Genomic DNA, 27,374 nt, shown 5'->3' with positions numbered 1-27,374 from the left:
CTGGCAGCAATTCCTCCTTCAAACGGAGGAGGAATGGGCGATGGGGTTGATTTTCCTGCGTTTGAGGCTGTTCCCAGGCAGGTTTTCCTCTCTTTTTCATCCCATTCCTTTGCTGGGGGGGGTTGGTTTTGTCTCGCTCTTTCCTCCCCGGCTCCTCTGCGGCTGTGGGAGTGACGCCTGAGTGCTGATTCCTGGAAACCAACTGAACAGCTTCTCTAGGGCCTGCCAAGGTCAGCAGCAGGACGGCCTTTCCCATCCGTAGCCCCTATGGGGAGCATTCCCACATCCCCATCTCCTCGCACGGCTGAGCTGCTGCGGGGACCTGGGTTTCCCTAAGCGCGGTGGGATGCTCCCGGTGTTGAGGTCTTGGTGTCAGTGTTTGTGATCAAACAGCGCCCAAAGGGGAGATGCTGCCTCGCATCTGCTCCAGAGACCTGGGTTTGGGGCAGTGTCCCAAAGCCTGCTCAGGGCTGTTGGGAGCAGTTTGATGTCTCCAGCTCCTGAGCTGGACACCGGGATGCTTTCCTGGTGAACCCGGCATTATCAGGGTGCTGCGGGTTCAGCCCGGGATGGGCTCCTGGGTGACTTCTTCACTATGGGTGCTGGGCTCCACCTCCAGCGTGGGGTTCATGTGCTGTGAGGACGGGGAGGAACCGGCTGAGCAGGAAACCATCTGACTCACTTGGGTTCAAGATGACTCCGGGCCTGTGTCATCAGAGGCTTGGCTACGGCGGGGAGGGCACGTGGGGCTTCATTGCCTGCAAGAGCCCTCAAGAGCAGCCAAGGACGTGGGGTGGGAGCTGCCGTGGGGTCAGGGATGCAGCCCAGCATCAGTCCTGTGTCACTGGAGGTGGGGAAGGGGACGAGCCGGTTCCCAGCACTGAGTCAGCCCGGGGTTGGGTACCGGCGACACGGGGAGGGCAGGGGCTGAGGACGTGGCACAGGTTCCATCCCCTGCTGCCGACAATAAAGCTGCGGGGTGCTGGATTACAGTCCCGAGCCAGGAAATCAAACACTCCGTGTGCTGGATGCGTTCCCGGATTCACCTCGGTGTCCCTGAATCCATCGTATCCCGGGCGGGATGGGAGCGTGGCTGCGAAGCATCCCCCTATGAAAGGAGCAGGGAGGGAGCTGGTGTTGTGGGAAAAGAAAGTGGTTTTCAGGAAAACAGCTTGTTTTAAGTGAAAAACTGGGATAGGGAGGGAAGGAATTTAAAGGGAAAACGATCTCAGGCAGAGATTGCCCTGGAGAAGGGTTTGCTTGTGCACGTGGTGGGTTCGGAGTGTTTGAGCCCTCCCCGCGCTTGAACATCTCCCTCTTGTTCTTATACACAACAAATACTTGACTTTGTTCCCAGAAAGGAAAAGAATCTGGCTCAGGACACAGCCAGCCCCTCCCAGCGTTATGCTTTTCCCCCAGACGCTGCTGAAATCAGGCACATTCAGCCCAAAACTGCAGCGGGGAGATAAGAGGGGACTGGAAACGTTTGCTGCGGGTCTGTTTCTCACCAGACACGTGGTTTCAGGGAGATGCAGAGCAAAACTAAAGCTAAAGATGAGCCTCTTCCCGTTTCCAGAGCCTGGGGTCATCAATGGGGAAGATGCAGCCAAAACCTTACTGCATGAGGATGAACCACCCCGAGTCCTTCCCCTTGCCCCACTGCCATTTGCCGGGCAGGAAACGGTTGTGCTTTGCAGGAAGCTGCTGTCACGCTGTCGTTTCCATCACTAAGAGCAATCCTGCCCCATATCCCCACTGAGCGATGGGGCAAAGGGTCCCCGCTAGCCCTGCCAGGGGAAGAGCATCCTTCATCCTCCCTGCTTCCGAGCCATTCTGCTGCCTGTGCGTGGTGCATGGGGGGCAGCAATACAGGATAGGTCTGTTGGGGTGGGTTTATCCAGCGTTGATGGGGCCATCAGCAAACATATGATGAGGAGTTAACTCTTTTCTCCATAGAGAGTGGCATTGAGTCAGAACGAAGTTATTCCCAGCTTAACACATTTGCAGCACCGGCCCCTTAGGGGCTAGTCCTGATTAAAGGGAGGCTTCAGGGAAAAGAGCATCCTCCAGCTGCAGTGCCGGTGCTGGAGCAGGAAGTTACCATCACTGCGAAAGCAAAACTGGCTTTTGGGTTAGTTTAAGCTCTTTTGGGGTTAGTTTAATCTCTTTTTGGGTTAGTTTAAGCTCTTTTTGGGTTAGTTTAAGCTCTTTTTGGGTTAGTTTAAGCTCTTTTTGGGTTAGTTTAAGCTCTTTTTGGGTTAGTTCAAGCTCTTTTTGGGTTAGTTTAAGCTCTTTTTGGGTTAGTTTAAGCTCTTTTTGGGTTAGTTCAAGCTCTTTTTGGGTTAGTTTAAGCTCTTTTTGGGTTAGTTTAAGCTCTTTTTGGGTTAGTTTAAGCTCTTTTGGGGTTAGTTTAAGCTCTTTTTGGGTTAGTTTAAGCTCTTTGGGTTAGTTCAAGCTCTTTTTGGGTTAGTTTAAGCTCTTTTTGGGTTAGTTTAAGCTCTTTTTGGGTTAGTTTAAGCTCTTTTTGGGTTAGTTTAAGCTCTTTTTGGGTTAGTTTAAGCTCTTTGGGTTAGTTCAAGCTCTTTTTGGGTTAGTTTAAGCTCTTTTTGGGTTAGTTTAAGCTCTTTTTGGGTTAGTTCAAGCTCTTTTTGGGTTAGTTTAAGCTCTTTTTGGGTTAGTTCAAGCTCTTTTTGGGTTAGTTTAAGCTCTTTTTGGGTTAGTTCAAGCTCTTTTTGGGTTAGTTCAAGCTCTTTTTGGGTTAGTTTAAGCTCTTTTTGGGTTAGTTTAAGCTCTTTTTGGGTTAGTTCAAGCTCTTTTTGGGTTAGTTTAAGCTCTTTTTTGGGTTACTCAGCTCTTCCCTCTTCCAGCTGGTAGCAAAAATTGGGCACCTTGAGGTTTCTTCAGCCTTGGGGCGGATGGAGCTTGCCCAACAGCGGCCTTGCAGCAGGGAAGGGCAATACCAGGCACTTCTCCAGCAGCGGATGCTAGGCATAGGAATTAGCCAAGCCTTTGGAGACAGCCCTGAGCCAGGAATCGCTCGGGTCGAGTTCCAAAAATCCCTTCAAACTCATTGCACCTACGAGCACGCTCCAATGATCCAGTTCTTTAACGAACTGTGGTGCCCTGTGTGCGCTGGCCTCGGCTCTGAGCGCGCCCAGACTCAAATCCGTGCCTCCTCCATTCAGTTTATTCAGATTTCCTCAGGGAAACGCTATTATTTAGGATGGAAGCTGTCCAGAAATCCCAGTCCCAGCTCTTAACCCCGTGCGTGTGTTTGTTTGGGACTGTCAGTGATCTTAAATAGAGGTCAAACAACAGAGAGGGATGAAGGATGCTCATGCTCCGGGGATGCAGACTGAATTCTCTTGTCTTACTCAATCTTTGCTGCAGGTTGAGGTGTGCTTGGGTGCAGTGGGGGGGACCTGGAGTAATGAACCAGGGCCATGGGGTTGGGAAGCCTTGGGCATGAAGGTGGCCATGGCTCTTCTTCGGTGAGGGTCAAGGTGGTCTTGCATGGAAGGGTTAGGGTTAGGGTTAGGGTGGAGCTGAGCTGCTCTTGCAGGATAGGATGCCCTGACCTGCGTTAGCTGCCCAGTGGGACGACGTCTGTGTCTGTAGGAGATGATCCAGGTTTTAAAGGGGCTTTGGGGATTAGAAGAAGGTCACCCTGTTTCTTATGCCGCTGGTTATTCCTGGCATGGGGATCGTGCTGAGCAGGGCCTGCCCTGGGGAAAGGAATTGAAACCTCTGCCTTGTTCCCTTGTGCTGTTGTTTCGGCAGCATCCTCACTGCCCTTTGCATTGGGCAGGAATGGAGGAGCAAACAGCAATGGTTTCTTGTGCCTCTGAGCTTCTGGGGTGAGATCCTCATGGGATGGGGCAGCACCTTGTGAGTCCAGGAGGTAAAGCAAGCAAAGGGTGGCAGAAGGAGAGGAAGAGCAAGAGGAAGCTCTGCTGAGCCCTGCTGCTGCGGTACGCAGGGGATGGGAAGGGGAACGCCTCATTGGGACCCCATCCCCACTTGTGATGGTCCCAGCAGGCCCCCCTCATCACCACAGGAGGAGGATCTCATAGGGGCAAGATGCTGCAGGGAGGCAAAGCACCCAATTGTCTGTCACCAACACCCAGCTAGGTGCTGGTGCAGGGGCAGAGGGAGCCTGGTTGAGATCCGACCTGTGCCAAAGGGGCACGATGGTGGCTTGAGGAGAGGTTGTGAAAGGTCCCGACCTGCAGAGATAAGGCTATCTGTGTCTCACAGCTTGGAAACGGGGCTGGGCAGTCTGCCCTGGGTCGATGCCATTGACTGATAACTGTCGGGGCAGCTGGATGGGAGATTTCCTAACCTTGGGGCTGGGATGGAGCTGGGGCAGCAGCCGCCTCTCCTGCCCTGCTAGCCAGAACCTTGGACCACGGGTGGCAATTTGCAGCAGGCGAGAGCAAATAGAAGGAGAAGGAGGGGAGTGTTTGACTTCCTGCTGCTGCGGTGGATAAGGAGAGGCTGGTAAACAGCCTGCACCGGGAAACCTCCAGCGTTCCTGGTTCTGATCCGCTCCCTCTCGCCTTCCTGGTCTCCCAGTTGCTTCCTTTCCATCCCCAACTAATGGGAAGGAGGAGGCTGCACCCATCGCACCGACCAGGATGCAGCCCCCCCCCCCCCAGGGAACAAAGCAAACCCATCCTCTGAGCTCGCTGCAGCACAATGGGGCAACGAGGGACTTGGCTCCCCAATCCCCACTAGAGCTGGGGATAAGGCAGGGGTTAAAAGGATACCGGGAGCATCCCAAGCCTGACCCACAGCAGAGCTGGGTCCGAGCGGCTGCATCCGTGAGCGAGGTCACGCTATTACTCGCCCACAAAATGCCCATTTCCTATAGCGTAGCCCTATAAAAGAGCCCCAATCACGCTGGGTCTCTGATGACCCGCTCCTTACGTGCCTGCAGACAGGTGAGCTTGCCTGGGTGGAGTTTTCCTCTCCACTTTGCAGCTGCCCTTTAATTAATGTTGAGTGAAGTTAATGGAAACAGGGGCATAGTTGGGAGCTGGTGCCCTCCCTGCTCCGGCCACGCACGGTGCTAAGGGATGGGGTTTTTTCCATGCCTTTCCTCGGGAGGACACGATGCTTCGGTGCCATTTATAGAAGGGGGTGGGCATCCTCATAGCCTCAGCGTCGGGGTGTAAGCCATGGCCAGGAGCAGGGGGTGGATTTCTTCCCTTTCCGGCCACAGCACCCACTTGTGTCACCCCAGCGTTGTTTGCTCAAGGGGGTTGAGTGGCACCGTAACCCTTTGTAGGGGTGATCTCAGCAGCAAAGACGTGAATGGGCAGTGGATTGCTGCCTGGCATCCTTCACGTAGGGAAGAGGCCCCCGGGGGGGGGGGGTCAAGGTCGAGGTGTGCTGCCACCGGGGTGTAGGAAGAGCTCTGAAGCTGGAAAAGCTCCACCACAACGTCCTGACTCACAGCCTGGGCTGGGCTCCGTTTGGGTCCTTCTGTCACAACCTGTTTGGGTGCCCATAGGTGAATGAGAGGGGAAGAGCATGCGGGGATCAGTGTTCCCAAGGTGGTACCCAAGGGGATGCCGGTGAGGGGGATGCGGGGTGGCACTCGGTGAGCTCCCTGGGTGCAGCAGCGGGTGTCACTGATGTACCTGCAGATAAGCTGTTGTCCTTCGGGATGGGGCATGACCTGCTTCTTGCATCACCCCCTGCAGACGTGAGGGGTGCTGGATGTGTCACAGGGGCTGTGCCCGTGTCTCCAGCCCTCCAGGTGACTTTCCTGGCTTTATCCCCCCCCCTTTCAGATTGACAAGTACCTGTACCACATGCGGCTCTCCGAGGAGACCCTCCAGGAGGTGTCCCAGCGCTTCGGGAAGGAGATGGAGAAGGGGCTGGGAGCAGACACCAACCCCACCGCCTCGGTGAAGATGCTGCCAACCTTCGTGAGATCCACCCCGGATGGGACAGGTACCGAGAGGCCATGGAATGGGTTGGGATGAAGGGACCTTAAAGCTCATCCAGCTCCAAACCCTGCCACGGGCAGGGACCCCTTCCACTGGAGCAGCTTGCTCCAAGCCCCTGTGTCCAACCTGGCCTTGAGCACTGCCAGGGATGGGGCAGCCACAGCTTCTCTGGGCACCCTGTGCCAGCGCCTCAGCACCCTCACATAAATCACTTCTGCCTTATCTCCAATCTGAACTCCCCCTGTTTCAGCCTGAACCCATCACCCCTTGTTCTGTCCCTACAGTCCCTGATGAAGAGCCCCTCTCCAGCATCCTTGTAGCCCCCTTCACACACTGGAAGCTGCTCTGAGCTCTCCACGCAGCTTCTCTTCTCCAGCCCCAGTGTTCTCAGCCTGGCCCCATACAGGAGCTGCTCCAGCCCCTGAGCATCCTCGTGGCCTTGCTCCAGCACGATGGGAGATGCTCCCTCCTGGCACAGCAGAGGGAGGTCTCGGTTGGTACCAACACGTGCCAGGAGCGAGGTCTGGAGCCACCCATCCTCACGGCACTGAGGCACCAGGACCGCCTTCACTGCTCACCCCTAGGGCTTCATCCTGCTTGTGCTCAGCGCGGGGACCGCCCCTGTGTGCTGGGAGGCTCCCAGTGATGGGAGGGAGGGAGGGGGGGGGCCCAGATCCTGCCGTGCCCTCCCTGGCAGGACAGCGACAGTCACGGGTCCAGCTCATCCGATTGCATTGGCAGCGAAGGGGGGAGCGGTGCCAGCTGCTGCCTGAATGGCACCGGGGCCACGGCAGGAGAAGGGGCTCTGCCCGCTGGGCTCCGCACAATGCAGCCTTTCTGCCCGCTTCCCCCGGCCTGCAGACACATCCCTGCTCCGGGCTCCTCCCAGCACCAGACCCCAAGCATCCCTATGGGAAAGCCGGTGTCTGCCTCTCGGTGCTTTGGGAAGGAGCTTTGCGGGGCGGGCTGTGTGTGCTCTGCAGCATCGCCTCTTTCCCCCCGCAGGGAATGGGATGCGGATGCACCCAGGACCTGCTGAGTCAGGGACACAGCACCCTGAGCAGCAGACACTGCCCCGGGCTCCACAGCCGGGCTGGCAGCAGCCCCTGGGAAGCCCCCAGGTCCCATTGCCTGCAGTTGCTCCAGTGCTGGCACCTCCGAGGGGCTCCTTGCTGAACCTCGGTGCTGATGGCAGCGGAAAAGATGGGGAAAGAGGAAGGGAGCTGATGGAAAGAGCCCTCAGCCCTCCCCATCCCCGTCTCTCATCAACCTCATCCAGTGCCTCAGCACCCTCGTGTCTTCCTTTACATCCTATAGGAAGTCTACACCTCGCCTCTTTCAGTTTAAACCCATCACCCTTTGTCCTGTAGCCACAGGCCCTTCTAAAGCCTCCATCCCCATCTTTCTGATGAGTACTGGAGCATCCCTTCATCCAGCGCCATCCTGCTGCTGCATCCCTCGTGCTCAGCCCCTCTGCTGCCTGGGCTCCCTGCCCCGGGATCGAGATTTCCATCTATTTAAATGGTGGAGAATATTTGTAATTACAGGGATAGCCGGAATGCCACCCCTGGGCATGGGAACTATTGCAGCCAAAGGTGCTGGAGCGTGTGTCACAGCTCTCCGGAGGCAGGAGGTGGTAGGGAGAAGGTGCAGGCGCTCTCCTTGCCTTCCCAAGACAATCCTTAGCTTCCCTCACCGTGTTTGCAGCTTCTCCAGTGTCCCGGCTGGCATTTCCCACCCGGGATCGAGCATGGAAACCATGAAGCAAAGGGGATGCTGGGGCAGTCACCGGGCTGGGAAGCAGGAGGTTTCCAAGCAAGTCCTGGGGGGATAAAAGACCTGGGAATCCCGATGAGCCCCAGCTGGATCCAGGATGCGCGCAGCATCGGCATCTCTGCTGTTGGGTTTGGAGAGGATGGGCTGGAAGGGGGCACTTGGAGGCTCATTGGAAGAGCTCAGTGTCCAGCTCAATGTCCTTCCTCTTTCTGCTTCTTTTATGGGCATCATTCCATGTGGATGGGCATCATTCCATTTGGATGGGCATCATTCCATTTGGATGGGCATCATTCCCACCCAAAAGATGGGTTATTCCTCTGCTCCTGCTAGTGGCCATGCTCCAACACGATGCTACACCAGCTGCAGAGGCTCCTGCAGAGCATCCCTGCCCTTCCTCTGCTCATGGCCATAGCAGGAGTTGTCTCTGCTTTGGGATTATTGGGATTTGGGATCTAATACGGAGCCGGCAGCTGGATCCAGGCAGATGAGGGGAGTTTAGGGAGACCCAAGGTCACGTCTGCAGCTTGGAGTCAAAACACAGCCGCGGCTCCCGAGAGCTCTTCCCCTCCTTGGATCCTCCTTGGGTTCACTCTTGGTGGCTTCACTGTTCCTGGTGGGGAAAACCAGGCCCCAAACAAGCTTTTCCTTGGGATGCTGGTGATCCTGAGCAAGGGCTCTCCTTGCTTCCCTCCTGGTTTTCCCAAGCTTTGCCGGTGTCACCGCGGTTCCTCCTCCATGCTGAAGCTGACACAAGGATCTTCTGGTGCATCCTCTGTTGAGCCCCAGCAGCTGAGATCCATGGCTGCAGCTTTCAGGATGCTGCTGCAGTACCTTGGTGGTCAGATCCCTGGGAATTCCAAGGATGGTTCTTTGGAACACCCTTCCCTTGGGCTATGGGCTCCGTTCCTGCCCACAACCAGCTGCTTCTGTAGGAAAACATGAGCCATGGTCCTTAAAGCCTTAAAGAAAATGCCTATTTCATGCCCAGAGCCCCTCTCCTGGTTATTTATCACATTCCCCAGCAAGGAATCACATTGGGAATCACTACTGGGTGACTCTCGCTGCTCTCTGCTGGACCCGATTCTATCCAAACCAAGCAGCCAGGTTAATCCTGACTCTTTTGCTGCTGCAATCCCATAATTTCATACCCAATCCATCATAAACCCCTTTGCTGCACTGATTTAGTGGAAGTGCTGATGCGTCGGGGCTCTTATGGTCCTTCTGCTCAGCTTGCTGCAAGGAGGCAGTGGGAAACATGGGGGGCTCTGCCTCCATCCCCTGCATCCCTCAGAGCTGGTCTTGCTTTTCCTTATCCTCTCATTAGTTATTAAGCCAATTGGAGCAAGGATCCTTCCAAACCAAGACTGCAGCCAGTTGGGAGTATGAGGTTTGGGGTGGTTGGTCCGGGCTGAGCAGCCTCTAAGGTGCTGGAGCATGATCCTGCACATGATGCTCTGGTCCCCTGGCCCTGCCTGTGTTTAGATCTTAGGCAGGGGTTGGAACCGGGTGGGATTTAAGGTCCCTTCCAACACAAGCTGTGGGTTATTCTGTTCTCTTCCCGTGCTTTCTCCCACTTCTAAAGGCACCAAACACACCTCCTGGGTGGTTTCCTAAGAGCAAACACACCTCGAATCCAAGCTCCGTGTTTACCCTCGCTGTTTGGTTTGGAAGCTCAGCATCGCCGCCTCTGTTATCACATAAGGAGGGAGCTCTAATCAGAGCCCAGCCAATGGAGCCCATCACAACCACATCCCTTCCACCTGGGGATTTTCCAGGGGAGGATTTGCTGCCTTTTTCCTCCTGCAATTCCCAGGAATCCACTCCTTGGCTTCAGCAGATGCCACTCAAACGGCTTGTACCTCTCCTGTGGCTGTTGAGCTGCTTTCAAGGGGGGGTTTGGGTGTTGTTCTGGGGCAAGGGTCCCCATCCACGGCTCCTTGGCCTTTTAGGTTGCTTATCCCTGGATTCCCTGAGTTATCCCCAAGGAGCCGAGCAGCCCCTGAGGCTCTTGGCTCCAGCCCTAGTGTATTTATCAGCGCTCCGAGGTGTTCTTCATGCTCTGCTAGCAAGCAGAACAGCATCGGTGCCAGCAGCAAAGGGAAGCAGGAGCACAGCTTGACCCGTGTTAGGGGCAGAGCGTGATGCCAGTGGTACCCAGCCGAGCATCCCATCCAGCTCTGCCCACCCGTGGCCGAGGTTAAATCCCTGCTGTGGGCAATAGCAGGGACATGAGGACAGCAGGAGCTCCACGGAGGTGTTTTCAGCCTCTATGTGCAGAGACGTGGCCAGGGCATGCCCTGTGGCTGGCAGACACAGGGAGCTGCCAAACGGGTTTAAACCTCATCCCTGCAAAGGGTCAGCGTGGGCTGGAGGCGAGGAGGAGAAGTGAATGTGCAGGGTTCGGCTGCCCCAGTGCTGGAGCTCTCATGCTTGGGGCATCAGCGCTGCTCTCCAGCCCTGCAAGCACTGGTTTGCACGTCCCTTGGCCGTGCTGCCTTGCTTGCAGCGATGCTGAGGGTGTTATTGAGGAGGGGTGAGCTGTGAAGCATTGATGGGGGCCTGGTTTGGAGTGATCCATGGTTCTGGATGATGGGGTGTGTGTGTGGAACCCATAGATTCTATGGGGCTGGGAAAGAGCTTTAAGCTCACCAAGTCCAACTGTTACCCCCAGCACTGCCAAGCCCACCACTAACCCATGGCCAGAGATGAAGTGAGGGTCAGCCAGAGCTGCGTGGGGACATGGGGCTGGTTGATCTCCTGGTGTAACCCTAACCATGGGACTGAAGCCAGAGCATGGAGGGGACTGGTACCACTGGGAGCTAGCGCCCAACCTGCCCTGCATCTCCACTGGGGTGATGTGCTGACCCCACAGCCCTCCATGCAAGCATTAGGGCTGTTAACACTGCCTCGAGCCCCTCTTGTTCCTCATCTTCTCCTTCCTTTGGAGCACCACGACTGCTTTTAATGGAGCTTTTCAGCTGCAGAGGGGTGGCTCCGGGTCTGTCCCTGTCCCACTTCCCTCGCCCTGGGACAGCCGGTCACCCCTTGGGCCGTGCCGGCTCAATCCCTGGGGATGCTGCCCTGGTGCCATTGGAATACCAATAAACCACCGGTTTTGTTCCAACCGGAGCCCCTTTGTGTGAGCATCGGCGGGCACAAAGCGGCCCCCGGGGGCTGCGATCGGCTCCGGGGGAGCCAGCACAGCACATTCAGTGCATTCAGCAGTGCAACAGTGCTGATAGAGGGCTTTCCCCCGGCCCTCTCCCCATGCTGCGCCCTGTTCAGAGCAGCCAGCTTGGCTCTGTTCCCACATCCTGGCTTTGCAACCCGGCCTTGGTGAAACAGCAGCAAACAGGGCCCAGCCCTTGGGTCTTGGAGGGGCTTGGTCATGGAATGGGTTGGGATGAAGGGACCTTAAAGCCCCTGTGTTCAACCTGGCCTTGAGCACTGCCAGGGATGGGGCAGCCACAGCTTCTCTGGGCACCCTGTGCCAGCGCCTCAGCACCCTCACATAAATCACTTCTGCCTTATCTCCAACCTGAACTCCCCATTTCAGTCTGAACCCATCACCCCTTGTCCCATCCCTCCAGTCCCTGATGAAGAGCCCCTCTGCAGCATCCTTGTAACCCCCTTCAGACACTGGAAGCTGCTCTGAGGTCTCCACACAGCTTCTCTTCTCCAGCCCCAATGTTCTCAGCCTGGCTCCATACAGGAGCTGCTCCAGCCCCTGAGCATCCTCGTGGCCTCCTCTGCACTCACTCCAACAGCTCCATGTCCTCACATTGAGGACCGTTCACTTGGGAGATGTGGGAGTTCCCACAAGCATCAATAGGGTCAGGAACAGTCTCTGCTGCCTCCTTCCTGATGAAGTTTGAGGTTGGAGCTCCTCTTCCTTGGATTCGGGCACAGGCTCGTCCGGATGGGGCTGACGGGGTCTGTCCTACAGCAGATCCATCACACTGAATGGTTCCTCTTGTCCTGCAGAGGATGGGGACTTCCTGGCGCTGGACCTTGGAGGCACCAATTTCCGTGTGCTGAGGGTGAAGGTGTCGGACAACGGCCTGCAGAAGGTGGAGATGGAGAATCAGATCTACGCCATCCCCGAGGAGCTCATGAGAGGCAGTGGGGTGCAGGTGGGTTCACCCCTTCCCTTCCATCCCCACTCTCCTGGGCTTCCCCCCCTCCCTAGACCCTGAGCTGTGCAATGGGGCTGGAGCAGGGCTGTGCATCCTATTGCTGCAGCATCCCAGTAATTCCTTACCTGCCTTTTGGAGCTGTTAATTCCCAGGGAGGACCACAGAGCTGTGATGGGGGTGGCAGGCACTGCTCCCAGGACGCAGGCACTGCTCTGGTGCATCACCTCGGTCAGGGGCACTGCACAAGGGTTCACTCTTTGCCCTTTTATCCCCAGCTCTTTGACCACATTGCTGAGTGCTTGGCCAACTTCATGGATAAGCTGAAAATCAAAGACAAGAAACTCCCCCTTGGCTTCACCTTCTCCTTCCCGTGCCACCAGACCAAGCTGGATGAGGTGAGTTAGGGTCTCACCTCCTCGTGGCTGAGCCTGGGACGCAGCGGGATGGAGATGCCCCACGGCTGATGGGGTTCGGGTACCACACAAGGGCTCTGATGGGAGCAAAGGCCGAGCACTGGGGCTCACGGGGGTACAGGAGGAGCTCCTTGCCCTGCTCTGTGTGAACACCTCCATAGGGAGCAGCAGCTCAAGGAGAGCGGCTCCAGCAGCCAGAGGCAGCCAGGACGTGCCGAGCATCACATCCCGCATGGAGCAGCAGGGAGCCGGGGCTGTCAGCTCCGCTCAGCGCGCAGGGATGCAGCATCCCACGTGGCCCCGCTCCTGCTCCTGGCAGGGGGCTGCAGCACAAGGGGGGGGGGCTGGTGCTTTCCTTGCCCTTATCCCACCCAGCTCCCTGGGATCGGGGAGGAGAGAGGCTCCACGGAGCGCTGGAAATGCAGCGCATCCTCGGGAGCGAGGGGATGGTGGCGTTTGCAACCAGGGATGGGGCTGGTTGTGCTCAAGAGATGCAGGAGGAGGAGGTTAAAGAGTGATGCAGGAGGTTAAAGAGTGATGCAGGGTGTTAAGGACTGATGCAGGAGGTTAAGGAGTGATGCAGGAGGTTAAAGAGTGATGCAGGAGGTTAAAGAGTGATGCAGGAGGTTAAAGAGTGATGCAGGAGGTTAAAGAGTGATGCAGGAGGTTAAGAGTGATGCAGGTTAAGGACTGATGCAGGAGGTTAAAGAGTGATGCAGGAGGTTAAGAGTGATGCAGGAGGTTAAAGAGTGATGCAGGAGGTTAAGGACTGATGCAGGAGGTTAAAGAGTGATGCAGGAGGTTAAAGAGTGATGCAGGAGGTTAAAGAGTGATGCAGGAGGTTAAGGACTGATGCAGGAGGTTAAAGAGTGATGCAGGTGAAGGACTGTTGCAGGAGGTTAAAGAGTGATGCAGGTTAAGGACTGATGCAGGAGGTTAAAGAGTGATGCAGGAGGTTAAGAGTGATGCAGGAGGTTAAGGACTGATGCAGGAGGTTAAAGAGTGATGCAGGTTAAGGACTGATGCAGGAGGTTAAAGAGTGATGCAGGAGGTTAAGAGTGATGCAGGAGGTTAAAGAGTGATGCAGGAGGTTAAGGACTGATGCAGGAGGTTAAAGAGTGATGCAGGAGGTTAAAGAGTGATGCAGGTTAAGGACTGATGCAGGAGGTTAAGGAGTGATACAGGAGGTTAAAGAGTGATGCAGGAGGTTAAAGAGTGATGCAGGTTAAGGACTGATGCAGGAGGTTAAAGAGTGATGCAGGAGGTTAAGGACTGATGCAGGAGGTTAAAGAGTGATGCAGGAGGTTAAAGAATGAGGAAGGAGGTTAAAGCTTTGCTTATGGTGGATGTGGGGCTGTAAAAGTGAAACCATAAAGAAAGAAGCTGGGAGAGGAAGCATCTGTCCCCGGTGACCTTGTCTGGCTTCTCCGTCATGCCTCAGTTTCCCCATGTGTAAAGCAGGGAGGGATCTGCCTTGCTAAAGGCTCCAGGATGCAGGGTTTCAGGTGCAATTGAGCCTGCTCCCTTCACCCGGGCCGGGCGCTGCTGAGTGGGTGCCTCCAGGACCCCCATTGGCAGGGATGGGTCAAGGAGCAGTCTGTAGTCTTGGGAGCAGGTTTTGCCTGCAGGGCTCCATAAAACCCAGTCACGGGACTCAGGAGCCAGGAGCTGCTCCCAGGCTGTTTCACAGCCATAAATGTTATCTGCACAGGGAGGCGGAAATCACTGCTGATAGCGCAGCTGGGAACAGGGAGGGACTCACCCCCGGGGCTTTGTCCCCATCCATCCATCCATCCCTCCATCCATCCATCCATCCATCCATCCATCCATCCATCCATCCAAGCCCTCAGGACACGGTGGGTCTCTCCTCTGAGCCTTCCTCCTCGCTGTTCCTCCACAGAGCATCCTCGTTACGTGGACAAAGGGGTTCAAGTGCAGCAGCGTGGAGGGCAAGGACGTGGTGTCGATGCTGCGCAAGTCCATCAAGAAGAGAGGGGTGAGAGGCTGGGCAGCTCCATCACCCCCCCGGGGCGGTGGGGTGGGTGTTGAGGCCCTGCAGCTCGGCTCCATGGGGCAGCAGAGGTGCTGTGGTGACGCGATCTCTTCTTCCATCAGGACTTTGACATTGACATCGTGGCCGTGGTGAACGACACCGTGGGGACCATGATGACCTGTGGCTATGATGATCATAACTGTGAAGTTGGCCTCATTGTTGGTGAGCCAAGGGGGAGCAAGGAGGGGATGTGTCTTGCAGGTTTCAGGGGCTTCTGTGGGGATGAAGGAAGGGGAGAGTGATAAAACCCAGCATTGCCCAGTGATTGCTTTCTTCCATCTTCGCTTTCTGCGGTGCAATTCAATGGATGGAGCAGCCCTGCTCTGGAGCCAGGCTGAGAGAGCTGGGCTGGGGCAGCCTGGAGAAGAGAAGGTTCCTGAAGGGGAGACCTGAGAGCAGCTCCAGTGCCTGAAGGGGCTGCAGAAAACCTGGAGAGGGGCTTTGGGATATAAGGGATATAGGGCCAGGCCAAGGGGAATGGCTTTAACCTGCCTGAGGGGAGACTGAGATGAGCTCTTCCCTGTGAGGGTGCTGAGGAGCAAGCTGCTCCAGTGGAAGGTGTCCCTGCCCACGGCAGGGATTGGGACTGGATGAGCTTTAAGCTCCTTTCCAACACAAACCAGTCTGGGGTTGTATCACTATGAGAGTAAGGGAAAGGCAGCCTCCTCTCTCACTGCATCCCTGTGCTTGGTCCAGGTACGGGTACCAACGCCTGTTACATGGAGGAGATGAGGCACATCGACCTGGTGGAAGGCGACGAAGGCCGGATGTGCATCAACATGGAATGGGGAGCGTTTGGGGACGACGGCGTCCTCAAAGACATCCGGACCGAGTTCGACCACGAGATTGACATGGGCTCGCTCAACCCCGGCAAGCAACTGTGAGCAGCGCCTTGGCTGAGCTTGGGGTTTGCCCTGCATCCTCCATCCTCTATCCTCTCCATCCTCCATCCTCTATCCTCCATCCTCTATCCTCTCCATCCTCTATCCTCCATCCTCTATCCTCTATCCTCCATCCTCTATCCTCTATCCTCTGTCCTCCATCCTCTATCCTCTCTATCCTCCATCCTCTGTCCTCTCTACCCTCCATCCTCTCTATCTTCCATCCTCTATCCTCTCTATCCTCTCTATCCTCTCTATCCTCTCTACCCTCCATCCTCTATCCTCCATCCTCCATCCTCTATCCTCCATCCTTTATCCTCTCTACCCTCCATCCTCCCTACCCTCCATCCTCTATCCTCCATCCTCCATCCTCTCTATCCTCCATCCTCTATCCTCTCTACCCTCCATCCTCTATCCTCTCTATCCTCTCTACCCTCCATCCTCCCGTCGCGCTGCCGTCAGCGGCACGCAGGGGCTGTCCTAGCTAACTGGGTCACCGCATCCCGTGCCAGCTGCACCCATGCAAACAGGGGCCGTGCCACACACTTGGGTTGGTTCTCCCAACCGAACCACTGGGCACATGCTTCCCTCGTGAGCTGAATGCCTTCAGTCCTGTCCCTTTCCCCCTGCCAACGAGGCGCTCTGCCAGGCACGGCAAACACCCCCACCTAATGTCTGCAGCCAGGTCCTACCCAGCTCCCGTTCTCCTGATGGATTCTGGCAGCATGGGTGGGATTGGGGGGGGTATCCCTGCAAAGTGACCCCCTTCAGGTAGCTGTAAGTTGTCCTTGCAGGATGAAGGTCATGCCAACGTGGCTTTATCTTCTCGGGGATGGGATAAAGAGCTCAGGAAAGACATTACCTGATAGCCTTTGGGTTTGGAAGGCTGGCAGATGGTTTTGACTATGGCCACCTCACGGCACACACAGCCAAGCAAACACACCTTGGCCTTCCCCCATTGCCAGGTTTGAGAAGATGATCAGTGGGATGTACATGGGAGAGCTGGTGAGGCTCATCCTGGTGAAGATGGCCAAGGAAGGGCTCCTGTTTGGAGGAAGGCTCACACCAGATCTGCTCACTACCGGCCACTTTGAGACCAGATACATCTCTGCTATTGAGAAGTAAGTAGGATCCAGAGGGTTTCCTTGGATCCCAGCCCATATCCTGACACCTGTGCTGAGGGAATCACAGAATCCCAGCCTGAGATGGGTTGAAGGGACCTTAAAGCTCATCCAGCTCCAACCCCTGCCAAGGGCAGGGACACCTTCCACTGGAGCAGCTTGCTCCAAGCCCCTGTGTCCAAAAGGATGAAAGCACTTTGCTGTCTCTGTGATGAATAAGGAATTAGTGGTTTAATTGTGCTCATAGGCTGCAAGCAAGGCCATGTCTGGGGAAAACTTTAGGGTGTGAAAGGAGGGAATGGAGCCATGACTTGTCATTTGAGATCTGTAAAATACAGAGTTAGTTAAAATGTAGCTCTGATCCCTGATGAAAAAGACATTTTTAGCTGGGAAATGAAGTTTTCTGGATAAAAATATGTAATAGTCACAGCCAGAAGCCCTGTGTGTTCCATACCCACATATATATGTGCCTTTAGGTGGTAGGGCCTGTGAAAAACCCCAGGTTTTTTCCCTCCTCAAGTTGCTTAACCTAAGGATTTTATACTCCAAGGAGTGCTTTAGGCATGGATAAGACCTGTAGTTAAGTGCTACTCAGAAATCATAGAATAGTAGAATGGGTTGTGTTGGAAGGGACCTCAAAGCTCCTCCAGTTCCAACCCCTGCCACAGGCAGGGACCCCTTCCACTGGAGCAGCTTGCTCCAAGCCCCTGTGTCCAACCTGGCCTTGAGCACTGCCAGGGATGGGGCAGCCACAGCTTCTCTGCCCTTCGCTGCGCAGGGAGAAGGAAGGGCTGCAGAAAGCCCACGAGATCCTGAGCAAGCTGGGCCTGGAGCCGTCCCACGAGGACTGCGTGGCCACGCTCCGCATCTGCCAGATCGTGTCCACGCGCTCGGCCAACCTCTGCGGGGCCACGCTGGCCGCCGTGCTGCGGCGCATCAAGGACAACAAGGGCGTGGAGAGGCTGCGGTCCACGGTCGGCGTGGATGGCTCCGTCTACAAGAAGCATCCTCAGTGAGTCCATGGGGAGGGGGTGAGGACACCACTGAACCAACGGGGTTGGGAAAGAGCTTTAAGCTCATCCAGTCCAACCGTTCCCAGCCCTGCCAAGGCCACCACTGACCCATGGCACCGGGGGTGTGTGAGCACTTGCAGGGCCGGTGACTGCAGCCCTGCCCTGGGCAGCCTGTTCCAATGCCTGAGCACCCTCTGGGGAAGGAATTGTTCCTCAGCTCCATCTAAACCTGCCCTGGGGCAGCTTGAGGCCGTTTCCTTTTGTCCCATCCCTTGTTCCCTGTGAGCCCGCTCCTGGCTCCATCCTCCTGTCAGGCAGTTGTAGGGAGCAACCAGGACCCCCCCCAGTCTATTCCTGCCAGCAGTGGGTCAAGCTTGGCACAGCTATTCCCATGGACCCCTCTGGTGCTGAAGGAGCCGCAGTCAGTTGCAACCCCAAAGGCTCTGGTTGTAATCCACATCCTCCCTCCTCCTCCTCCTTAGCTTTGCCCGGCGCCTCCATAAGACGGTGCGGAAGCTGCTGCCGGACTGCGAGATCCGCTTCGTGCGGTCGGAGGACGGCAGCGGCAAAGGGGCCGCCATGGTGACGGCCGTGGCCTACAGACTGGCTGCCCAGCACAAGGCACGGCAGAAGATCCTCGAGGCGCTCAAGCTGAGCCACGAGCAGCTCCTGGAGGTGAAGCAGAGGATGAGGATGGAGATGGAGAAGGGGCTGGGCAAGGAGACGCACGCAGAGGCGGCCGTGAAGATGCTGCCCACCTACGTGTGCTCGACCCCAGACGGCACAGGTAACACCTCATGTGTTATAAACCCATCCTTGCATAGGGCAAAGAGGTGGCAGCGCTGCTCCCAGCATCCGATTCGTGTAGGGAAGGGCTGGGAGCTTTGCCATGGCTGGTTCCTTCTGTGCTGGGAGGGGCACAGAGCTTTGTAGCCTCCAGTATGACACAGGGAAAGGCAGCTGAGCCTCCAGGCCGTTCTGCGCTTGCCTTAACACAAAGCCTGGCTTTCCCTGTGGTCTCCCCACCACCGCAGGTTCCTCACCACCATTGTCCTGGGTTGTGCTCCCTGTTCCGTCAGTGGCTTGGGTGTGCTCCTGCCTCTTGGCTTGGAGCCCTGGGATCTCCCTGGGTCCGGAGCAAACCTCTCCATCACCTTCCTGCCTGCACCCGATGTTCTCCATTCCCAGCCACGTCGTGGTTTCTGGTCCTTTCCCAGCCAGAGGGAAGAATCGGCTCAGCTTTGGGCCGTGCTCAGGAGGGGATCATTGGGATCGTTGTCGGGATCTCTCCTAACGGCTCTCCCTTGGCTTCCAGAGAAAGGAGATTTCCTCGCCCTGGACCTGGGAGGTACCAACTTCCGTGTGCTGCTGGTGCGCGTGAGGAACGGGATGAGGCGCGGCGTGGAGATGCACAACAAGATCTACTCCATCCCGGTGGAGATCATGCAGGGGACGGGAGAGGAGGTGAGGACGGGCAGCTGGAGGTGGAAAACTGCATGGGGAAGGCTTTTGCTCTCCTGCCTTTAGAGCAGCAAGTTCTGCCCAAGGCTCTGCAGTCTGAGATGAGCTTTAGGGAGCCTGAGGCTGGTTTATAGGTTAGAAATGGTTGTTATTCCCAGCTGGTCATCTCCATCCCTTCTGGGTGCAGGATGGGACCTGCAGGGAGGTATCAGAGGGATACAACCATGGTGCTGGGGAAGGGGATGGAAAGGAGCTGCTTTGGGCTTGCTCACCTCACACAGCAGCATCCTGGTCTGTTCAAAGCCCTGTTGGGAATGGGTCAGGCAGGCTGCATCCCGCTGAGTTTCTTGCTGTGATGGTGACTTCTCCGTTTGGCTCTGCACTCCCAGCTCTTTGACCACATTGTCCACTGCATCTCCGACTTCCTGGAATACATGGGAATGAAGGGCGTATCGCTCCCGCTTGGATTCACGTTCTCCTTCCCTTGCCAGCAGACCAGCCTGGATGAGGTAACCCCAACCTACCTGGGTAGGATACGTGTCTGGTACCCAGGGCTGGCACTGGTTGCTGTGGGCACGGGGCTGCTGTTCCCATTGACCAGGATGATTTATTTACCACGGGGCATTCCCACCGCAGGGAATTCTCCTCAAGTGGACAAAGGGTTTCAAGGCGACCGGGTGTGAAGGAGAGGACGTGGTGAACCTGCTGAAGGAGGCGATCCACAGGAGGGAGGTGAGCATCCCCATCGCTGCGAGGAGGCTGCTGCTCGCTCCCACACCCCGGTGATGTCTTTGGCATCTTTAATTGGCCTGTAAAGCTAATTAATGGGCTGAGCACAGGCCTAATGAGTGTCTGAGCTTCAACAGCCACCCTTAGTCATCACTAGGGCTTGGATTTCCAGACCCCGGAGCTAAGAGGTGGCTCCCAGCCAAGGCTGGAGCAGACTTGTCTCTATGTGACTCAGGGAGACACCAAAGCTCATTTCCTCAGTGCAGACCACCCAAAGCGCATGCCCTGGGGGCTCTTCCTGGTGTAATAAGCTGCATCCTTCAGGAATAACCCCATCCAATCCCACCCCTCTGCAGGAATTTGACCTGGACGTGGTGGCGGTGGTAAATGACACGGTTGGCACCATGATGACCTGCGGATATGAAGATCCGTACTGTGAAGTTGGGCTGATTGTTGGTGAGGAATGAAACGTTCTCGTGGGGTTCCTTTGTTGGGCTCCCAAACCTGCCCCCATGGGGTGTTCCTGTAAGTCTCTGAGGGCTTTTTCCTTGCTTCAGTAGCCCCATTGAAAGCTGCTGCTCTCTCTGCAGGCACGGGCAGCAACGCCTGTTACATGGAGGAGATGAGGAACGTGGAGCTGGTGGAAGGGGAGGAGGGCAGGATGTGCATCAACATGGAGTGGGGAGCGTTTGGGGACAACGGGTGCTTGGATGACATCCGGACCGAGTTCGACCTGGCGGTGGACGAGCTCTCTCTCAACCCAGGGAAGCAAAGGTGCGTGGTGGCTTTGTAGGGCTGGGTGTCCAGGCCGGTTCCTCTTGTCCCATCCCTTGTTTTCCTTGGGAGCAAAGCCCAGCCCCTTCTGGCTCCATCCTCCTCTCAGGCAGTTGTAGGGAGCGATCAGGTCCCCCCTGAGCCTTCTCTTCTCCAGACTGAACCCCCCCAGGTCCCTCAGCCGGTCCCCATCTTTCTGATGGCCAGCCTTGCCCTCTCCTCCGCAGGTTTGAGAAGATGATCAGTGGGATGTACCTGGGGGAGATCGTCCGCAACATCCTGATGGATTTCACCAAGCGAGGGCTGCTCTTCCGGGGACGGATCTCAGAGAGGCTCAAGACCAGAGGGATCTTTGAGACCAAGTTCCTGTCGCAGATCGAAAGGTGAGGACCGAGAGGCAGGGCGATCCAGCTGCGCATCGGAGATGGAGTTGGGGGAAAGCACTCCCAGGGTTTGGGGCACACGTCCCAAGCTCTCAATCCGGAGCCAGGATGGCAGAGGGGGGTGCAATGCAGCAGCAAAACTCACGTGGTTCTGACAGCACCGGTGATGAGAGACAAGGAAGCGTCTGGGGTTGGCAACACAGAGGCCTCTTTATCCTCTGTGCTGGAATAGCCCCACGGATTAGGACGTGACATCAGATCCGCATCCAGCTCTGAAAGCCGAGTTAAAGGGGAGCGGTAGAGCCACACAAGACGTAGCTAAGAGGAGGTGAAGCCACGCGCCCACGTTGCTCCGTCTCCTCACGCTGCCCATCCCTTTGCGTCCTCTCTAGCGACTGCTTAGCCCTGCTCCAGGTCCGCTCCATCCTGCAGCACCTTGGCCTGGAGAGCACGTGCGACGACAGCATCATCGTGAAGGAGGTGTGCGCGGTGGTGGCGCGGCGCGCGGCGCAGCTCTGCGGCGCGGGCATGGCTGCCGTGGTGGACAAGATCCGCGAGAACCGCGGCCTCGACTTCCTCAAGGTCACCGTCGGTGTGGACGGGACCCTCTACAAGCTGCACCCGCAGTGAGTTGAGCAAGAGGGTCCTCCAAGGGGGGGTTATGTGCTCAGCTTGATGAGCCTAAAGGATGGGGCACCCAGGTAACACCGCACCAGGCAGGACCTAAGGCTGGGTTGGCCCAGTGATGGTGACCAGGTTCAATCAGATCATCAGCAGGTCTAACCCGAGAAGTCAACCCATGATCTGGATCAGGAAGGTTTATGGCCAAGCAAAACTGTAACCATGCCTGAGCTGGAGGGTGGTACTTGTAGGACGGTGACGGTCAGCAGGGATTAAGGGCACAGACTGATCCTAAATAGGGCTCAGGGGCCCATGGGTAGAGGGAGGGCTCTGGAGATCCCTCAGGTGAGGATGGTCAGGGCTATTAAGGTTTATTAGGGATTGGTGGGACTACAGAAGGGGCTGATTTAGTCCTGAGGGAGAGCGTGATTGTATCGTGCTAACTGTGGGCTTGGCCTGCAGCACAGAGATTGGCTTTATAATGCCTCATATGTGGCAGCTCTTTCTCCATCCATCTCCTCTGTGTATCCAGAATCATGGAATGGTTTGGGATGAAGGGACCTTAAAGCTCACCCAGTTCCAACCCCCGCCACGGGCTGGGACCCCTTCCACTGGAGCAGCTTGCTCCAAGCCCCTGTGTCCAACCTGGCCTTGAGCACTGCCAGGGATGGGGCAGCCACAGCTTCTCTTGGCGCTGTGGTGCACCAAGGGAAGAGCTTCCTTATCTCCAACCTGATTCAGTTTAAAACCATTCCCCCCTATCCTACCCCTACAGTCCCTGAGGAAGAGTCCCTGTAGCTCGACACGAAGGGGGTGATGTGCTCTGCTCCTCACGGAGCAGGCGCCTTTACCCGAGGCGGGTTGAGTCACCAGCTCTCCCCTTTCCCTGCAGCTTCTCCACGGTCATGCACGAGACAGTGAAGCAGCTGTCCCCCAAGTGCGAAGTGACCTTCCTGCAGTCGGAGGACGGCAGCGGCAAGGGCGCAGCGCTCATCACAGCCGTGGCGTGCCGCATCCGGGAGGCTGGCCAGCGGTAGGAGCAAGGAGGGGTTGCCGAAGAGCTTGGTGTCAGCAAAGCAGGACATTCCCCTTCCTTCCCTCCCTCCGTACACACACACACACACACACACACATACACGTGCAGCCTCCCCCTGCAAGCAGACTCTTAGCTTTACTTGTTCTCTCGAGCTCCTCCCAAGTGGGACTGGAGATGCTGTGTGCTTTGTTATAAAGTGTTGTCTTAGGAGTTTTACTGCATGCCATAAAACCGCCTCTCAAGTAAAGCTAAAAGTGTCTTTTGGCTGTCTACCTACATTTCCAGTTAGAGCTGGGCCTGTTCCACCCGCAGCTCTCCTCCCCACATCTCCTAACCACTCTCACATCTTCCCTAACAGCAGAAAGGATAATGCTAGAATAATCAAGATGCTGCATTGTCACTTTATGGTTAACTGGTACCTATTTATGTCTGTCGGAGTCCTAGCGTGTCCGTGCTGTAGAAAGCAAACCTCTTTTAAGATTGGGCTAAAGACCTCCATTAGTCTTTTACCCTGATCAAGGCTGTATTATTTCCATGAAAGTCATGGTAACTTTTAAAAGCACAGGGTGCAGAACCTCAACCACCGTGAGTCTGCACTGAGAGGTACCAAGTATCTCTGGTGGTGAGCAATAATAAAGAACCTGCTGGGCCAAGTTAGAGGTGCCCCTTTAACCGCTCCAGCAGAGCACGTGCCTGGAAATAACTGGGGACTCAGGGTCTAATCCCATTTCCCAACCTCTCTCCCGTACCCCGACTAGAGCGTAGGAATGTGGCATGTGTCTAGGGTTGTGTTACACCCCCTTGGAAACCACTAGCCCCCTTCCCTGGTCCATGTGCGGGTAAGAGGGAGCCGCCACCACGCTGGGTGGGTCTCACCCCCTGTCATGGTCCTGTGCGGTGAGTTGGGTTTGCTTCTTGGCTGTGAAATCGTCCTCTGTCTTCAGCCTTTTAGGTGACACCTGGATTCAAACACTGTGTATTTATGTTGCAAGAGATCTTATGTCTTTGTATGTACATAGTCTTTGGGGGGGAGGGGGGTGGGGGGGGGTGTTATATTGCTTAGTTTTGATTTCACCTTTTAATGTCGTTTAAGAAGGGTACAGAGTACTTATATTTTTTTTAATTTAAAACTTTCTTGGGGTAGACTGGACAAAGAGATCCCAAATTCCCAAGGGCAGGAACACCAGAGGTTTGGCCATTCTGGATTTACCCCCAGAACAAAAGGGATACCAGAAAGCCAGGGATGCCGTGTGCAGGGTGATGAGGCTGGGTTTAGCCTAAGGAGAGGTTTTCTTTTGTCCCCCTGCCCTACCTGGCCCGTTTTGCTCTTTGAAGTATCCCAGAGTTCTGCAGGGACCCTGTGTCCCTCCTGCCATCATCCCAGTCACACATCCCAAGGGTGATGCGGCGAGGCAGAGGCGATCCCAACTCATTCCATGAAGTTAGCAGCGATAACTGGTGTCACCTCAGCTCCATTTGGCATCCTCGGGGCTGTCTGGGAGCGTTCCCAGGGACGTGCGTGCCCACAGCATCCCTTTGTGCTCCCATAGCATCCCTTTGTGTGCCATGGGGAAAAGCAAGAGATTCGTTTTCACCAACAGAAAGCCTGTGGATGAAGGAGATGCTGCAGTTCTCTGGGTGAGCAGAGGCTCAGATAGGGATGGGGATGTTCGTGTAAATATATAGCAGAAGAGAATGAAATTCCAGTGATGTACAAAAAGAATTTAACTCCTAAATCCCACCAAGAGCCCTTCAGTTTGGAGGATAGAGATTTTGTCTATTTTTAATGGATATTTTTCTACTGCTTGGGGTAACCTCATTACCAAAAGTCTCTCTTCTATGGCGAGGGTCAAGTTCAGTAGTACAACTTTAAAGCAAAATTACTCTTTGGGCATTTTAAATGCTTATTTTTTTTATAAGCCTCAAGACAATTTTAACCAATAAAACCTGCCTCTGTATAGAAGCCACATAAGAGACTAAGTTTAGTGGAAGTTTGAGCAGATGTTAAATAAACCTGGAAAGCTGATACAGAAACCCTCTAACGTGGTACCAAGCAGTTGTGTGTGATTCTTTCCCCAGAAAACCAGCATTTTGCCTACTGAAAAACGTGGAGAAATGGGTTTTTTACCTACTGCACCCTGCAGGAGGTTACATTAGTGGCTGTTTTTAAACTCTTATCCAGCTGTACCCCTTTTAAAGTAGGTAGTGTTTTCATCAGGTAGCGAGCTGCGTTCTATACAAGGGTAGTTTTGGGGGGAAAGTGGGAAGGGTTGGGACAAGGGGCAGCCCTTTGGTAGCTGATTCAGGCTCCAGCTCAGTGAATTGGTGGAGCAGGTGACTAAAAGGGCGAGAAGGAAACGTGGGTAGTGAAGTACCTGGTTAGGAGCAGGGTAACCTCATGCCCTTTCTCTGCAGCAGGGATGGGCTGGGACTTTACAGCAGCAGGAAGGATTAGCCCTGAGCTTGCAGGGTGGTGATGAAGTGCTGAGTGCTTTCGCCTCTCCTGGAATAGAGGAAGTAAAGGCAGGATGAGTTACCTGGAGCAGCATCTGCTCTGCGGGGCTGACACAGGGAAGGAGCTCACATGGAGCCCAATGTGGATCTGAGCTTTCTGTGAGGTTAGGGGGGATTTTTGGCTGGGCTTGGGCAGATGGATGCTCACCTGGATATCCACAAGGCTCCTGTAAAGCTTGAAAGCTTTTGCTTCCCTTTTGCTTTGGCTCAGATAAAGCAGGGTCTGAAGTGTTCGTAAGTTAAAGAGTAATACTTGAAGCGCTGTAAGACACTCATGTTAACCTGTGATCACAGCTATGCCCTTGGCCGTGGCTGTACAGGGAAGGGTTTCATCCAACACTTGGAGAAGTTTGTGCTCCTTTTTGTCTCAAAGGGGGTGAGCACCAGAGATGTTTGCTGTACAGTCTGATTGTAACTTAGGTGGGACTGTAACCTCACACCAAAACGTTGCCGTGGGATGTTCTGTGAATGTGTTTAAAATGAAGAAGGGAAGATTAAATCCTAACTCTTGATATGAAGGGAAGATCAAATTATTGTATGTAGGGAGAGACAGACAGACTGATCACCTGGACGTGCCCAGCCTGTCTCTTCTCTCCAGCAAGAAGCACTGCTTTGTGGATTTAGGATGGCTTTTGTTTCGCTTGGTTGTTCCCATTAGGATGCATTTTCTTCGCACTCCTGGCCTTGTGCGGGCACCTTCTTTGGCCAGAAGCAGCAGGAGAACAGTGTCTTCCACTGTGGTAGCTGCTCCACTGGAGACACTGCCCTCTCCTCCCTGGCAATTCTCTATTTGTTGGTAGTTTGGTCAGGTTGTTATTGGCACTGCTTATTTTAAGTTATATATAAATGTGTATGTGTGAGCACACACAAACAGCAAATTATTGAGCCTTGCGAGAGGAATTTGCCTCTTTCCTTCCCAAAGGCAGAGGAGAAGCTGGTATTCCATCACCCAAGAGGATGAGGAGTATGGGGGATGTGGAGATCTCTGGCCTGAAAGCAGCCCTGGGGCAGCCTGTCCCAAAAGGTTTTCGCAGCCTGGGTGCTGCCCTGGCAATCTTCTCTCTTATCAGCAAGCCAGGCTATCAGAGATAAGAGGGTGAAGGTCCAAGTGCATGGGAAGGGAGCAGGGAGAGGTGTAAACGAGTGATAAACCCCACAGTTCCCCATGCCAGAGGTGGCAGCAGCAAACTAAACTGGCCTGGGGGAATCCTTGGTCCCCCACCTCCCCTCAATCCCCTCCCCTCCCAGCAGATAGAAAGGGAAATACCTTCTTGTGCTTGCTTTGGTAGAACAGCACTCACTGAAGACAAAAGAGGCAATTCCTGGTCACAGGGGCATTTGGAGTGAGGAAGAGTCATGTTATTGCCACATTCCTGACAAGTCTGGAGTCTTTCTGGCCTGAGGCAAAGAAAATGCATCTTAATGTGGGTGTTGGCTCCGTGCGGGGCAGGGGAGTTAAGTAAAGCCAAAGACTGTTCAGCTGCTAGCAGAAACGAGTGACTGTAGATTCACCTGATGTTGTTCTGTCGTGTTTACAGTATTTATTTTTAGGAATTGACTGCAATGATATTATATATAATAGGCTTCCTTATTTTTGTACTTTTCATACCGTTTTCCTGAGTGTGGTGTTGTACTTCTCAGCTCCCCCTTTGCCATGACTGCTGCTCCTAGTCAGTGACAAATAAAAGAGAGAAAAACAACCAACCAATCCCCCCACGTTCTGGGGTAAGTTGTGATGTGTTTTGGTTTCTGGGCTCCTCTTCCTCCTTAGCTACCCCTGAGGAAGGGCACCTTCACCACTGCCCCATCCCAAAGCCCTCATCCTGCCCGCTGGACTGAAGCTTGGAAGGGATTTGTCCCCTTGCATTGACAGTCCCTCCACAACCAGGAGGGTCCAGGTAGGATCAGGACACTCATTCATATCTGAGAAACAATACCAAGATGAGTTTCATGGAAGCTCTTGCTCCACATTCCACACCCTCACCCCCCTGCAGAGAGGTAGTTCCCCAGCTGCAGGGCAGATGTGTTGGCCAGATGTGTTCACACACAGCAATGGCTTGACCCTGGGAGCCAGCAAAGTGCAAAGGCAGCTCAGGATCTGGACCAAAACAGGTGGTGCTGAGCCCTGTGCACAAAGCAGGAGCCCTGTGGAGCACAACCCACCACCAAAGCTTAAATTTCAACCTTTATATTCCACAAAAACCAGGGAGTTGTTTAAAACCAACCTCGGTTTTAGGTACCAGTTCTGCCATTAACCAGCAGCACAAACTCCTTTCCACTCAACCCATGACTTGGCTTTAAAGGCTTGGTATTTCTAGTTAAACCCAAGAAAACTGCTTACTAAAGCATCTAAGTACCAAGTTTGATGCTGCAGCAGGTGAATGCCTTAAAATCCTTCTGCTTCCTGCTTCTGAAGTACGGCACAAGGCAAGATTACACAGAGGTGCATCCGAGGGCTGAATCCAATAGGAAAAGCTATTCATGGCAGAAAAGGGTAGACATGGGG

At 55.0% G+C, this 27,374-nt stretch overlaps 1 protein-coding gene across 2 annotated transcripts in view; it reads left to right on the top strand.

The window, feature by feature from the left end:
• HK2 (hexokinase 2) overlaps nucleotides 1-22,613 on the top strand; it is a 33,088-nt gene extending 10,475 nt beyond the window's left edge. For both annotated transcript variants that reach the window (XM_061478988.1, XM_061478989.1), the window contains exons 2-18: nucleotides 5,799-5,961; nucleotides 11,718-11,866; nucleotides 12,145-12,264; nucleotides 14,183-14,278; nucleotides 14,398-14,497; nucleotides 15,032-15,215; nucleotides 16,182-16,337; nucleotides 17,116-17,349; nucleotides 17,833-18,137; nucleotides 18,666-18,814; nucleotides 19,201-19,320; nucleotides 19,448-19,543; nucleotides 19,897-19,996; nucleotides 20,131-20,314; nucleotides 20,542-20,697; nucleotides 21,090-21,323; nucleotides 22,211-22,613. In XM_061478988.1, the coding sequence (XP_061334972.1) occupies nucleotides 5,799-5,961; nucleotides 11,718-11,866; nucleotides 12,145-12,264; nucleotides 14,183-14,278; nucleotides 14,398-14,497; nucleotides 15,032-15,215; nucleotides 16,182-16,337; nucleotides 17,116-17,349; nucleotides 17,833-18,137; nucleotides 18,666-18,814; nucleotides 19,201-19,320; nucleotides 19,448-19,543; nucleotides 19,897-19,996; nucleotides 20,131-20,314; nucleotides 20,542-20,697; nucleotides 21,090-21,323; nucleotides 22,211-22,355 (2,691 nt within the window). In that variant the 3' untranslated portion in view covers nucleotides 22,356-22,613. The remainder of the gene's footprint in view (nucleotides 1-5,798; nucleotides 5,962-11,717; nucleotides 11,867-12,144; nucleotides 12,265-14,182; nucleotides 14,279-14,397; nucleotides 14,498-15,031; nucleotides 15,216-16,181; nucleotides 16,338-17,115; nucleotides 17,350-17,832; nucleotides 18,138-18,665; nucleotides 18,815-19,200; nucleotides 19,321-19,447; nucleotides 19,544-19,896; nucleotides 19,997-20,130; nucleotides 20,315-20,541; nucleotides 20,698-21,089; nucleotides 21,324-22,210) is intronic.
• Nucleotides 22,614-27,374: the final 4,761 nt, after the last annotated feature.

This window comes from Pezoporus flaviventris, unplaced genomic scaffold (assembly GCF_033815535.1).
Source record: "Pezoporus flaviventris isolate CSIRO_AGI_PZ_B2104156 unplaced genomic scaffold, CSIRO_AGI_Pfla_v1 ptg000138l, whole genome shotgun sequence".
NCBI lineage: Eukaryota > Metazoa > Chordata > Aves > Psittaciformes > Psittacidae > Pezoporus > Pezoporus flaviventris.
Note: the sequence above shows the minus strand (reverse complement) of the source record. Positions and strands in the feature narration are given on the sequence as shown.